Source organism: Sinocyclocheilus rhinocerous, unplaced genomic scaffold (assembly GCF_001515625.1).
Source record: "Sinocyclocheilus rhinocerous isolate Xijiao unplaced genomic scaffold, SAMN03320098_v1.1 scaffold549, whole genome shotgun sequence".
Taxonomy (NCBI): domain Eukaryota; kingdom Metazoa; phylum Chordata; class Actinopteri; order Cypriniformes; family Cyprinidae; genus Sinocyclocheilus; species Sinocyclocheilus rhinocerous.
In genome coordinates this window covers 479,667-495,419 of record NW_015664999.1, presented here as the reverse complement: position 1 = coordinate 495,419, position 15,753 = coordinate 479,667, and the positions used below count along the sequence as shown (strand labels likewise).

Here is a 15,753-nt window from a genome sequence, read left to right as displayed (position 1 = left end):
ATATGGCGGCGACGTTGACGTGCGGTCGAGCGGCCAATGAGGCGTCTAGGTATTTATTATGTCTATGATTACCACAACGTCTTTGACCAAAAACGAAACTGAGCAATTTAACAAAGAATTTAGTCTGTTTGAAAGACGCAATAGTTGTAGAATTGCGAAGTTAATATGTTGTTTTTTGTGGTGGTCTTATATAGGCCTTTGATTTGGAAGACCTTGTTAGTAAATAATGTTCATAACATCATAAACCTCAAGTTTAAAGTGGCCTAGTCTTTAACCTTTCTTGTTGACTGGCCTAATGGGACACAACCAAAGAAACAAGATGTGATACCTTCAACTATCTTCTTGTCTCTGCCCCAGAATGCCCCTCTTCATCCAGTCGTCCACCGTCAGAACAGAGTGCCGGCCTCTGCTCACTTCTCTCACCTCACACACTGAGCATGACAGAAAGCCACTGAATGGTCCTCTGTACAATGAAATCCACTCTAAAGCCCTGGACCACACACTTCCTCAATGAGCTGGCCCAGAGGGTAAGATGTGTGTGTAAAAGGGAGTTTTTCTTTGGAGAATGTCTTCTTTTATTCTGTTTTTGGAACTCTGTGTCTTCATGTATGTCATTCATATGTGTCTGTTTGATCCTCCACAGCTCAGAGACCGGCCAACAGTGAGAGTGGTCTCAAATCCCATCAGTGAAATGCAGGACCGCTACAGAGGTCAATCAGCAGCACGTGAACCTCCGTCTGAACACTAGCATGATGCAGGTGAGATAAAGAGGCTGAAAATTGTAGGCCCTGGTAAAGTTTCCACTTGTCCTCACTGTTTCAGAAGTAAAGCCGCAAGATATAACACATTGCACATCTAACAGGAGAATTAATGTAAGTGCTGTTATGAAAATTAAAAGTTTTTTCTGCTTTCACATCCAAAGAAACAACCCTATTCACTTCCATTGTAAGTGCCCCACTATAATCCCGATTGAAAATGAGGGATAAATCTTTTTTTTTTTTTTTCAGTAATCAACATTATGCCACAAATGCTGTCGATTCAACTTAAAGGGGTAGTTCACACAAAAATGATCTTTCTGTCATCATTTGCTCTATAGATATGTATAGTCAGATGCCTTATCTGCAATAGACTTCAGCAGATGATTTTGCTAACACAATACAAAAAGACGAAGACATTAGCTAACATGACATAAAAAAGTTACTGTAGTTCTATAATTATTTTTATTAATTCAATTTTTATTAATTATCATAACAGTGGTCTCAAACTGGAGGGCTACAGCTCTGCACAGTTTTGCTCCAACCCTAATCAAACACCTGATCCAGCTAATTAAGGTCTTCAGGATTACTAGAAACTTCCACGACTTTTACTTTCTTCTGCAAAACACAAAAGAAGATATTTTGAAGAACGTTGGTAACCAAACACATTGACTTCCATTGTATGGACAAAAAAAAAGTCTTCTTTTGTGTTCCACTGAGGAAAGAAGGTCATACATGTTTGGAATGACATGAGGGAGAATAACAAAATGGTGATTTTTGGATGAACTATCTCTTTAATTTGTATTGAACCCAGAATTATTTTTTAAGAGTAAATTGTGCACTATAAGTAAGCTTAGGGAGCCGCTTTTTTTTTTGAGGGTGGAGAATAGAAATGTATTTTTGAAATGTTAGGGAGTAGGGAATTTCAAACAACAATATTAAAAAAATGCTAATTCATGCAAAGTATCTTAATGGATAGCTCTCATAGTCTTGAGGATTCAGTAGCACTCCACAGACAGCAGTTTTTTCTCCACCAGAGCTTTTAGGCCAATGAAATGACTCACACTTCTCTTGATTTTAATCAGGCACTGTACAGACAGCTGGAAACGGCTCAAATGGCGTTTGTGCAGGAACCAGTCTTTAAGCACTACCAAGACTGACTTCAAGCACTTTAACAGGTAACTCTCCACCACCAGAGGGCAGTGTGAATGCACTGATGGATTAAATGATAATTAGGAGATCTGAGGTCAGCAGTGGTGGCTTCTCAAAAGTGATGACGGAGATGGAGATCAAAGGGTTTACCGGCCTGATTTAATCCCAAGATGTAAGTGGAGGGTAATGTACTATTTGAGTAATCTGCTTTCTAGATGCCATTAGAGCAAAGCATCCATCCCCAGAATGTCAGGGGAGATGTAAATCTGAAATCTAGCCTATAGTGAATCATGTGCAGTTAAAGCTCCAAGTAGTTCCTGACTTTTCACTGTGTATAGCAGCAGAACAGATCTCTCGCATTTCTTGATTATTTGGAATTATGGTGCACATAACACACTCGACACAGGTTGTCTAACTGAACAAAAAATGTCTTTACACACAGTCAGTTTAACAAACCGTATCTTCAGGGTCAGAACTGATCACAACACAGTTTTTCAGTTTTTTTACTCACCCTCATATCGTTCCAACCCTGCATGATTTTCTTTCTTCATTGAACACAAAAGTGTTATTCATATCTTGTTGAAGAAAGTGAAAGTGACATGACAAATTTGTGCTCTGCATTTATTCCATCCAAGTGCACACACACAGCAGTGAGTAGTGAACACACACACACCCAGAGCAGTGGACAGCCATTTTTGCTGCTGCACCCGAGGAACATTTGGGGGTTCGGTGCCTTGCTCAAGGGTCTCACCTCAGATGTGGTATTGAGGGTAGAAGAGAGCGCTGTACATTCACTCCCCCCACCTACAATTCCTGCCAGTACCAAGACTCAAACCCGTGGCCTTTGGGTTGCAAGTCCGACTCTCTTACCATTAGACCACGACTGCCCCAAATGTCTCCATTTTTGTTTTTGTCCATACAGTGTTGTTTTAGGCCCCATTTAGTTTCACTGTATAAACAGCCTGTTGAAACATTCTTCTTTTATGCTCCACAGAAGAAAGTAAGTCATAGGTTTGGAATATCATGAGGGTGAGTGAATGATGACAGGATTAATTTTTTAATGCACTATCCCTTTAATAATCATTCATCTAGCTTTTAATTTGCAGCATTAGACGATGCTTCATTTTTTATGTTGGCCTGCTGCAGGCCTGATTGAAGTGATTTAGTAAAGCATCGCTCATCTCACCTTCTGGCCTGGCTTCCTGAACCTTGTCAGCTCTTGATTGGTGGGCAGCACTCAGGGTCACAAACACATATTGACACTAATTCACACACCTCTTCACAGAAACTCTGTGTGACAGTGTAACATATGTTTCTCTTTGTTCATATTTTTTAAACGGGTATCTCTGCTTTGCTGACTTTGTTTTAAGAGCACTTAAACCATCATACTGTGTTTTAGCTCTTTTATTGAGGCAGCAATGGTATTGAATATATAAAGACATTTCCTTATGCTAAGGAATGAAGAGCTTTAGTCTCAGAGGACCCACATGTGTTTCTATTGACAAAGTAATATATGAGCTAAGTGATGGTCAGCATAGTGATAAGGCAGGAAGATAATGGACCTCAAGCACTAGTATGTGTATGCAGTGTATTAATACTCGTCTGACAGCCTTGTGCCTTTTCTTTCCACACTAAATCATTATATTTTTCTTAGTTATTGATAATCCTCTTTTTCAGGTCAAATTTGTCTCCTCGCTCTGTCCTGGATGCAGCTACCTTTAATGGAACCCTTACCAAGAGCGGAGCTCACAGCCGACTTCCTGCTCACAAAGCTCCATCCACTTTATCATGTCAACCCCGGCTGCCTCGTCCACCTCTTCCTGTGCCCCACAGGGGTAAAAGTAATCTGTATATGGACAGTTTTACTGTACCTGTGCCTCCCCCAACATCGCAAGCCGCTGATGTTGCACAAAGTGGGGTGAAATGGCAAGATGATGGTGGTAAAGGTGTGTTACTGGACATTTTAGGTGTTCCTAAAATGTATAGTACTGAGAATCAGACATATGGAAGAAATAAGAATAAGAAATAAGACAAACTAGGGTGGATGGTTTGATTTTCAGTTCTGCAATAATTGATCTGAACTTAAAAAAATGGTTTCATCAATATTACTTAATTTCCATTCTTTTCTTTTGTCACTCAGAGGGTGGGTAATAAATGGAGAACAAAAACACGTTAGAAGTGATTGTTGGAAGCATTATTGATTTATTGATCTGGAGTGTGTGCCTGTTGTGTTCTGCGTATGTATTCTTTATCCTTAAATGGATAGTTCGCTCAAAATTGAAAATTCTGTGCTTATCTCATCCTCATGTCATTCAAAATGTGTATGACTTTCTTTTGTGGAACACAACAGGAGATATTTAGAAGATTGTTCAGCTTTTTTGTCCATACACTGAAGTTGTTGACCTATCAAAATATTGTCTTATGCTCTTCAGAAGAAAAAAGTTAATCTTTCCTGTGCCGTAACTGACTATATATTAAATGATTTAGTGTTTTATATAAAAATATATGCTTCTGAGGATTACAGGAAGTGTGCTAAAAATCCAAGGGGAAAAAGCTGCAAGTAAAGAGGGAAGACCAGGGAGTGACAGAAATATCGCTGAGGAGGCAGTTGGCTCCACACCTAGACAACCCAAGAGGGTTGCACAGTAGTGTGTACTTAAACAATACCTTACTCCGCTCATGGTCTCATGAAGAGAGCCTAAAACAAAACAGAGAGGGTGGTAATGGGAAAAATATAGAGAACTTGTAAGAATATTGCAATATAGTCAGAATTATGTCCCACCCAGTTTCCTCCTCCTACTTGCTCTTGCAACATTTCACTCTCCTCCCCCAGCTCTGCCTCCGGCAATGTGCCAAAGAGAGAGAGCATGACTGATTTAAGGCCATATTTGGAAGCTAGATGAATAAAAATGAAGGAACAGGTGAAGGCAAAGATTATGAAATGGCGGAGGCTAGATTTATCTTTTAGAGAACTATTAAAAGCAAATAAAATACTTAAGGAATAGTTAATACAATAGTCATTAATAAAAGATCAGAAAGAAAAATCATTATTGACCACGTCTAGACATCTATGACCTCTTATTGTCCTCAGGCTTTCTTATTGTAGATTGTGGTATATTTTGATTTAAATATTCTACAATCCAGCCCACAATTTTTAATTCAGGCTAAATGTTAGAAGATTCCAAATTTTGGCATGTCCCTTCAGGATATTTTTTTTTTCTCGATATCTGCCTACTTTTTCCCTGCTTGCATCATCTGATTTTCTTTGGAGTATGTTTAGGCAGAATTCTGTGACCTGACCTGGTGCTTATCCTAATTGGTGTAAAGTTGTTGTCTCTTTCACACAGAGACAGAAACTGCACTGTCTTGTTTGGAACACCCATAAGAAGGAGAAACATCTGTACGGACTGACTGGAGATCAGGGTTATAGATTTACACTGGTAATTTATGAGAGTGACCAATGTGAAAGACACATTCCTATAGCCAACAGGCTTTTCAACATGTAAGATGTAATCTGTATGCCATTTATTATTTTCTGTATAATTTCTTGTGTCATTTTTCACATTATCTATCTGTCTGTCTATCTATCAAACTAGCAACATGGATTTAAACTTATAGCCTACGTTTATTGTTCATTAATAACCCATAATTTTTTTATTTAATAATTCTGCATTAAGAGACATGTTTATTAATGTGTTGGGGAATTTTGTTTTGTTTTGTTTTAAAGGTTTTAAAAATCATGTATAAAGGTAACACTAGTAGAAATACTGGAAATAGCGACAAGTTTGTTTCTTGGCGTGTATATGGTTAAATGGCACAGGGTGGGGTTTGGGGAGGGGACACCAGCTGCCACCTTTCCCTTTAAAGAGCTAAAGGGAGGGAACAACACAGAGGGATCCCATGTCACCATTAGATTAAGGAATAAATTGCATGGAAATACAGATTTACAAAACAAAAACATCGACAGGGAAAAAATACGAACGGAAGAAAAGAGAGGCAGCTTAAGGAATAACATTTCTAGTCGTGCCTGGCAAGCTGCTTATTCGGCATAAATAATTTCAACCAGACCTCTCAGTCTGCAACTAAAGACCTGGTTACGGTCTTTTTAACCCTGGACAACGGGAACAGGTGAAGATACGGAAGAAAGGATGCTAAAACTGAGAAGAAAGGGATAGACTGTTAATGGAGTGAGTGCATGAAGATTAAACAAATAGAGAGAGAGAGGTGTTTCCCCGCTGCACGTTTCGCTTGGTTGAACAGACTGTTTCGTTTAGGGAATAAAAGTAATTTGTTAATACGAGCTTAGTTAAATTATAGAAATGCTTATTTACCAGGCAAATAATTTTAATATTAGACCTGTAACACCCATATATTTGACGAGAATAATTTATTTGAGGAACAAGGATAGCAGGGGTGCAACTTAGGTGATATATTATACATATATATTTTCGTAGGCTAGTCTTTTGTATCACTAAAGGAACTGAACTACGCACTATAGCACAGTTGCGTTATTTTGAACTGGCCGGTGTTGTAGCAAGAATATATTGCATTATTCATAACTGTAGCCATTTTATATAGAGAACAAAATCTTAGGTTTCTGCACAGTCATTCGGACCCACGAGACGAGGATCCCTCCGTTCAGTCAGAAAACGTAGTAAATTCCACATAGCATTTTTGTGCAGTTTGTGTGTTCATGTGTGTGTGTTCAGTAACACGCACACTGCACGCACGCGAACAGAGCCAGACCCAAAGCGAGTAAGTATGTAATATAGGTGTTTGTGCTGTGTCTGTGTCGTGATCTTGTGTACAAGTGACAAAATATCACTTCTGTTCTGAGTGTTTCTGTCTGTGTGCCCGTTGTACTGATGCAAAGCAGGCCTGCCTACCCCCTGCCTCTGCCAGTCAACGGACTCAACAAGTAGTAGCCTAGCCAGGTCAACTTTGTTTTGCCACTTAAACCCGTGTGCGAATTATGGCTGGGATATTTGGTCTAACCACCATAATTAAGATTTGGGAAAAGGAGAGAGGGGTATTTATTTTTCGCATATAAGCGTTTGTACGATATAACAGCCTTTTGCTAACCATAAAAGTCACATTACAACTTTTAGTCAGAATATGCTAAATAGACGTTCGAGAATAGAATTCCAATTTGCCTGAGGAGGTAACCATGGCAACAGTACGCTCATTGAGTGTCGGACGGTAAAAGTCAAAACAAAAGTTGCCCGTTACTTGTCACATAATCAAAGATTGACACAATTACAAATCGTTCACACCAACTTTGTGTTTTGTTTACTTAGCTAGGCACTTAGCTTTATTTTTAAATAGTTTTAAAAGGTTTTTCTGGTATGTTACATTTATTTTGAGTTGTCAGTCCAACAAATACATGGATGTTTCATGTCCCACAATGATTGTGTCTGATTTTTTTTTTTTTTTCACACAGTCACACATCACCTTGATATGTTATGGAGTATGTAGGTGTCTTTTCAGTTCACTATGTTAGCATAAATATCAAACCTTAATTATTCCTGTATGCCCACTCTTTTTTTCCCCTGCTTCTGTTTTATTTGAAACAGAGTAGCCAAATGTATGCCCTTCTGTATGTTAGGGAACTCAGTGTTCTCTTCTAAACACTACATAAGCATTTGTTTTTTGGTTGCATCATCACTCCCTACCCAATGGCGTGGTTATCTACAATCAAATGCGAACAAAACTCTAGAAAGTTTATGCTGACTGTAGATGGAGCTTTTCTCATCCTTCAATGACCCCTATATCTCTTGCTAATACTCTAACAATGGTTCTCAAGTGGCTCTCAAAAAATGGGTTCCAGATAATAACATTTAAAACGGCTAAATACAGACAATAAAAATGTATAATTTGGATAACCAAATAAACAGTTTAAATCAGGTATTAAAATGGAGGAGAAAACGTTTCACTTTGTCTTTTGTTGTTGAAATTGTTGACTGTGACTGTGCTTGAACTATTTTATAATATTAATATATGTATTGTTTGATAATAAGGACATTTATTTACTTTTAACTGTCTAATATATAATCTGAGCCCTGAACTGGTTGAGAACTACTGATCTATAAACAATACTTTTGTTCTAACTTGTGTTCCTCTTCCTCTACACTTTCTCATCTCATCACATACACTAGTTACACTTTTATGTTTGTTTCTCTCAGCTTCTGGTCCCTCCCTTTCTCCCTCCCTCCTTCACTCACTCACATCCTATTGGCAGTGCCTTATTTCAAACCCCGTACTCTCCCTCCTGCTGATGCCTTTCCATGATTTTGCATCCTTACAAATACACCCCTTCCTAAAAGTTTGACCCTTACACATCACCTGAGATTACCCCCGTATTGACCTTCTCTGTCCTCTGTCTGTTTTTCAGTTCCTTTTTTTCCCTTCTTTTCTTTGTTTTCACCCTACTCCATTCTTTCCCACCGCTAAGAATAGTTTCCATCATGTACATGTGTGATTTGGCTTAACACAAATTATATCCCATCTCTCTCCGGCTTCATTCCCTGTGTACTTAATGGGGGACTATAAAGGGATGGTAATTAACCGGAGAGGGCACTTTTATTAATTAGGTTTTAACGAGAGCTGAGACTGGATGGTGTATCTTAAGAACACTGTTAGTGCTAGATATTGGAATATAGTCATGCACGTCTCAATGCTGTCACTGTAAGATGAGTCCTCTAAGCCCCATTCTGAATATCTTTCTCACTCTCTTGACTAAAAAAATGAGGGGGCCTTTTGAAAAGGGCTTCTGACTGCTGAGAACAGAGCTGTGATTAGTTTCAAAGCAGAGGTCAAAGTCTGACTGATGACCTTCTGAGGATATATCATATATCCATGTGTGCCAGTGCTTTTTAGTTTGTCTTTGCACAGCATAGTTTGATTTAAAGCTAATTAATTGTGCTGTGACATTGCTTTTTTCTGAATGTGTCTTATGTTTGTGTGCGTAAACGTCCTTGCTCTGTTAATTTATGTTCTTTTAGTGCTATTCCACAAGAGACGTCAATATGAGCAACTCGGCTGAGAGTAGCTTAGTGCACACAAATAAGGGAGAGAGAGAAGGAGGCCAGGGACTGCAAAAAGCCTTAATCACTGAGATCAGGAAGCTCCGAGATAATACCTGGTCAGTTCATATAAATCAGCGATTGAATTGCATTTGTTAAGTGATTTCAGTTAATTAAAAGGGTGTATGGTCTAAAAAGGGACACAAACCTGTATGCAATGCATCGACAGATGGTTTACATAAGGCATCCATACCTCAGTCGTGGAGAAAGCTTGAAGAGGAGGGGGTACTGCAGTATTTTGAGCTGTGCAGTTCCCCAATGAGTCCTCTAGGTGGCATTTGAGCACCGCTGATCTTCAACTGCAGTGGGAAAGCAAGCAGAAAAATCCAAAGAACCTACACTGCACCAGACAGAGAGAAAGGGAGTTAGAGTGAAGGGATAATGCAGACGCACTACAGCATATTGTACGATAAAAGAAAAAGAGTGTAGATATGGTTCAGTTCTACTTCCTTCTCATAACAGTGCATATATATCACTTCTCTTTGGGATTGTTTCTTTAAATTGAATAATTTATGAATGGAGCTTCATTTACCTTTACTGCAGTCATTCCTTCACATTTCCCTCAGTGGCCGTAACCTGTTCTCTCCCTTTTTCCTCTCTCCCTGCTCTCTGTCGATATAGTGCTGTTGTCTTTTATAGGCGTATCTGTCCTTACAACCAAACCCCATCCCAACGGAGATACACATTTTAATGTACTTCCCTCCATCCAGGCACACACACTTAACAATGATTTCCCTTTTTAGTGGGAGCCTTTTTTTTTTTTTTGCTTTGTCAACACAACTTTTTTTCCCCCACTAGTTTCCTCTCAGTTTCAGTTTTTCCTATTCATCAATTTATTTATTTACCCCTTTTGTGTTCCTTATAGTTATTTATTTCACCACCACATGCTTGGCATATTTAAACACCTTGCAAAAACAGCACTGGTTGAGCTAATATTGTTATGTTGGGTGGCCGAGACAAACATAGTGATGTTTTGATAGTGTTTCCACTTTGGATGATTTAGTTATATATAATTAAGTGATTTAGTTATATATAATTAAGTGCTATGAGAATACAGTTTGGAAAAGCAGTGTAACACCAGCACAGTTGTTAGTTGATTTTTTTTAAATATTATTATTAATTTTTTTGTTATGACTTATTTCTCTTATTATGTATTATTATGATTATTATTACATATTATTTGTGAGATATTTTTGTATTTTATTTAGTATTTTATTCATTTTATGTCCGTTATAAAATGTTTTGCTCATTTTTTAGCTATATTTCCAGTTCTTATACTGTTTTAAATGATTAACTGAAACCCATGCGCTGTCCGTGGTGCTGAAAGCAGAAACCATATATCAATTTAGAAAAGCAGTGAATGCATTTACCTTGTTTCATATGATTCAGCCTCTCTCCCTCCTACGGTTCTCATACTCCTGTGATCTTTGTTGTTTCAACGGTTAATCACAGGGGGACATAAGGGAAAGCAAGAGAAAGAGTGAGCTGAGGAGAATGGATAAGAGTGGATAAGTAATAAGGGAAGACAGTTTGACAGATATGTATGGAGCAGCCATGCAGCACAGCCAAACAAGAGGAACAGATATAGGAGAGTTATTGTGAAAGCCAGAAGCGACAACACAGCAAAACACAGCGGGAGAAGGACATTGGTTGGTGAAATCGGACCCTTCTACACTGTAAAAAACAATTTTTGCTAGGCAATAGTAAAATTTGCTTCATGTAGTAACTTCTAAATTAACATGTTTTATTACATTTAAAACCCTTATTTAACCTGAGGGAGTCAATTTGCCTACATTAGGTCACACTAACAAAAGTCATTTTTAAAGGTTAAATCAACTACAAATGGCCCGTTACCATTTTTACAGTGCACGACGACCCCAAGAGAAAAAGATAATAACGTCCCTGCTCCATATTTCCAAAATGGGACATTTTGATTGGAAAAAGAGAGCCAGGACTCATTTGTTTCACTATAGCTATGAATAAAGACATTCAGTTTTTAAAGCACTTGCTCAGTGTAATGCAGTGAAAATATGAATGTGCATATGAGAGGTTATGTGAATCTAACCCTTTTTAATAGTATATTGTAATTTTGAAGTTTGCACACTCAAGCAATTACGATTTTCTGGATTTTACGTCTGCAACCAAGGTTAATACTGTACAAAGACTGTACTGAATGATCTGCATAACATTAGCACTGCCCAGAGAGAGAGAGCGAGAGATAGTGTAAGAATTAATACTCTGCAGTCTTTTCTCCCTATTTTGTGTAGCTCAGCAAATAATCGTTCTGCCTTCAGCTTTTCTCCCTCTTCCTCCCACCCTTTCTCTTGCTCTCATTTTCCTCCTCTCCCTCTTTCTATTGGATACGCTCAGAGTATGGTGTGGGGAGGGGGGTGGCTGTGAAACATTCAGTCATTTTCATCTCCCTTCGCTGTAATTGAGCAGAGTGTTTTAGTGAATTGAGGGACATGAGAGCTGAGTGATGGTAAAAGATGGTAAGGAATGATGGGTGGGCATTGCAGAGGAGGAGGCGTCTCTTTCCTGTTTATTATGTGACACGTGAACGTATATTGAACTCACTCCTTCATTAAAATGCTTATCCCATATGCCTGCATTAACATTCATCTGATTTTGTATGTTGGCTAGGGCTGTTGCCAAAGATTTTGACAGTTTTTTATGGACAGGCCCTCTCTTTTCCAAGCCCAGTGAATAGACTATACCATAAAGGACCTTAGGTATATGATATTCGTGTTTGCCCTAGACAGTGGCCCTAATATTTGCAGTTTCTTGTAAATTTTAATAGGTGTTTTGACAAAATCTAGATTGACATTGCATTGCACCACCTACACTTTACAAAACTGGGGCAGTAGGCCTACCCTTTAAAAGGTACACCTTTGTACATTTACCCCTAAACGGTACATATTAGTACCTAAATGCTCTTTAAAATAAAGGTTTCCAAAGGGGGGTTTGCAGTAATGCCATAGAAGATCAGTTTTTTGGGGCTCCCCAAAGAACCTTTCAGTGAGCAGTTCTTAAGAGAACCTCTTTTTTTGAAGAAGAAGAAGAACATTTTTTTAAAGAACCTTTTTCCACTATAAAGAATGCTGCAATGGAAATGATTCATGGTTCTTCATGGAACCATAAAAGCAAATAAAAAAGCTTTATTTTTAAGAATATATCTTTTGTAAAGTCACAGTTTTTGTACCACTTTTCCTGCAGTTGTACAAAGCCATTAGTAGCTGGTGCAAGAACTAATGATGTGATGAGTTAGAAGCAGGTTACTTTGACAAGTTTGATAATGTATAAAAGTGATCGGGACGCCGAGGAAGCGCTGGACAGCTTCGAGACGCCCGAGCCGGACCTGCCAGAGGACGACCCGGCGCTAACGGGTGGTGCGGACGGGGACTTGAAGAGGTTGTGTCTACAGGAGGATGGTCGCAACCGCAGCTGGTGGAGTACCTGGCAGCCCTTCATGTGGGCGCTGTTTGAGGACCCCTACTCCTCGAAATACGCCAGGGTGAGTGAGTGTACCGGCATCTTGTTAGTTTACTTTTTAAACGTGGTGTCTGTATCAGTTTTGAGCTCACTTCTAGTAGTATGGCATGCATGTTACCTGTTCAGCTACTATTTGACTGTATATTTCTCGTGTATGCTACATAGAATCATGAACTGGTCCGCAAGAGTCGGAATAGTCCACTCACTGGCGTACTTTGGACAATTTGTAAACATTTCGAAAGTTTGTTAGCTACGTTCGGACTCCGGAGAGAAAAGGACTCGGGTTCGTTATGTGGACCCTTTCTCTGTCACTCTCTTTGATAAATGCAGTATTTTGTCTCGCTGTCACTCTCTCCATGCGTATTATTTGCCGGTGTTGTGCCCATTTTCGACCCCCTGCAAAATGATTACCCCTCTCGTTGAAATCGCTATCTAATTGCCTAATCCTAACCCCTCCCACACACCTAACCCTAAACCTACCAATACTAGGGGGGTAAAAATCTGGCAGGGGTCAAAATTGAGCACAACACCTGTTAACAATGCGCAGTCGCCTCCTCAGTACTTTGTCGCGCCTTTTTAAAACGTACCCTTTTGCTTCTGCTGTTAATATAATTATAACCTCACTTGAAATGTTGAAAAGTTGCTTTAATGCTTTGAAGAACATTGTTATTCAGTTTATACTCGGCTTCCTGCTATACAAAAGCCTTGTTGATTCTACTTCGTCAGTCGCAGCATCCAGCGATCAAATTTGTCTTAATAAATGAAACATTTAATGTCTAGCGAGACGAATAATTATCAGTCAGACGGTCATTATCGCAAAAAATAAACCCTTAATTAAGATACGCACACATTCATATCTCATCCGCCAGTCATTGCGCATGCGCAAAGTGTTTGTAATTTCGCTGTTGTCCATACTGCAGAACGGTACCTGGCAGACCTCTACGATATTGAACGTCACCAGGGCATTTACCCTGAGGTGGGCACTATTGAGTTTTGACTATGAACTGCATTACCTTGCAAATGTTTTTTTTTTTATGTTAGAAGAACATTTCCCCCCACTTGTTCCTGAATTGCTGAAACATTCATGCCTGACAGTAAGCATGTTTTTATGCTCACAAACTTTTTAGTCATTTTGTTCATTTTGTAGCCTATCTTTCATCACGTAAATTGTGTGACCCTTAAAAATTGTATAGATTTAACCACCAGGAAAGGTATTTGAGAAAATTCTAGCTTACCAAACAAGTTACTTGTGTCAGGTTGTGCTTAGGTATTTATCCACTTTGGAAGCACAGGATCTTCACGGTATCCCGGAAACTACTGCGTTTCCCATGGGTCTTACTTTTAACTGAATCAGTTTCCTGCTTATTCAGCAGAAGCCCCATATGTCACTGGCACCACAATCACCTGCTAATCGTTACATCCTACCTCTTACATCCAGACCTGAAGCAATTAGATTTTTTTTTCTGGGTGCCACACTTGGGATCCCAATTTTGGGATAATGAGCTTAATAAGGTCATATGAATTCATAAACTTTACACAGATTGCAGCCCAATTAGATGCGCCAAACTTTTTTACTTGCCATTTTAAGCAAGTAATCACAGACATTTTTTTTTTCTGTCTGTCAATATGTTTTTTTGTACAAATCTATTACAATTTTAGGAGAACAAAGTCACTTACTGACCCTTGTTGGTTAAGAGATGTTTCAGCTGGAGCACATGAAAGGCAATTCACCCTTTGCCTCTCAGAACGCCATTCACGAGCTAGTGAACAGCGACCATTTATCTCCTTTATCAGTGCAGGCTATTTAAGATATTTATCTCCCACGGCACATCTGGGTTAATAGATCATAGTCATGAGCAGTCGATACACACTTGCTTTCTTGAAATGAGCCCAGGGTACCAATTAACTGATCAGTTTTCCATTGAATTTTGGGCTGCATTTGATTGCAGAATTGCTCTTAATGCGTTTGAAGTGTCTGCGATTGTAAGTTACCCAGCTCACAGTTCTCAAGGGGAGGGAGAGATGCCGTCATCATTTTACTGCGTCGTCATTGAACGGAGGTCTTTTTATCAACCGTGACACGCATAGTGTTTGATTAGCGTGCTGCTGTATGGGTGCAGGGCCTCGTGCCGGATTGCTAATCATCACTTACAACCTCCATGTCCCTTCCTCTCGCTGTGCTATAGCGTAACACTGCGGCGTCTCATACTAGCTGACTGCGCGTTGATTTCTGCTGCAGAGCAACCGAATAACAGAGCAACAGAGGCAGAGCCAGTGCATTTGTTTGTGTGCATGCATGCAGTGCTGTTTGCAGTGCAATTTTTGAAATCTAAAAGTATACAAATGCATGCAAGGTGTGTGTTATCTAGATTTTTGGTTACATCTTTAAACAATTCAGTTTTCATTTCAAGCACTTGTGAAGATGTGTCTTCAGAGTAAATTCTGACTTTCAAAAGACTGTGGTGTCAGGCACTATAACAGAAATGGCATGAGTATTTGAGTTGATTTATGAAGGCAAGACTGAGAGCTGTATTAAATTCCTGGTTTAAATCGGATGTTCCAGTGAGCCCGTACATAGGTGAAGAGTTGCTGCAAACCCTGACTCCTCACTGGCCAGATTAAAGGATTCAGATAACAGTTACCTACATTTACCAAGCTACAATATCATTTTATTCAGGGGTTTTTCAAATTTTTTTGATTCCATGAACTCCCAAATATGATGAATGGCATGCTTCCTAAAACATAGAAGACAAATAGATTTTCATGTATTCTTTTATATTTACATTCTATTATTTTATTTTATTTTATTTTATATGATTTTATTTTATTTTAATTTACACATTTAATTTTTTGTGGCTTCCTGGGGGCCCTGGACTCTAGCTTGAAAACCACTAATCTAATTGAAAATGGTCTCTGTAGCACTGGAGCTGTATGGCAGGTTAATAATAGAGATCACAAAACAAAACAAAACACCCTCAATGACAATTATGTGAAGAGCAAATGCACAGTATGCAGAATGATCGGAATTGCTTTAGTGTTGTTCAGCATCTCAAGCTTGTAGTCAAGCACATGTTGTATGAGCGGATGGATAACAACCTGCGGCTGCATAGTTATTCACGTGCAAAATCCTATTCGATAAGGGTGAACAACTATTAAATGAACTACAGAGCTCTAGCAGCGTTTCTTAGCAACAGCCCTTAGTCAAAATAATCCCATTTTGCAGTGCTCTGTCTATTTTGTTCCCACTCATACATACATATATATATATATAT

At 38.9% G+C, this 15,753-nt stretch overlaps 1 protein-coding gene and 1 pseudogene across 6 annotated transcripts in view; both read left to right on the top strand.

Annotated features, from left to right (window-relative positions):
- LOC107730727 (uncharacterized) overlaps positions 1 to 3,936 on the top strand; it is a 4,609-nt pseudogene extending 673 nt beyond the window's left edge.
- Positions 3,937 to 12,388: 8,452 nt separating this feature from the next.
- Positions 12,389 to 15,753, top strand: part of LOC107730758 (potassium voltage-gated channel subfamily C member 1-like) — a 66,413-nt gene continuing 63,048 nt past the window's right edge. For all 6 annotated transcript variants that reach the window (XM_016541685.1, XM_016541689.1, XM_016541684.1 and 3 more), the window contains exon 1: positions 12,389 to 12,503. In XM_016541685.1, coding sequence (XP_016397171.1) covers positions 12,459 to 12,503 — 45 coding nt within the window. In that variant the 5' untranslated portion in view covers positions 12,389 to 12,458. The remainder of the gene's footprint in view (positions 12,504 to 15,753) is intronic.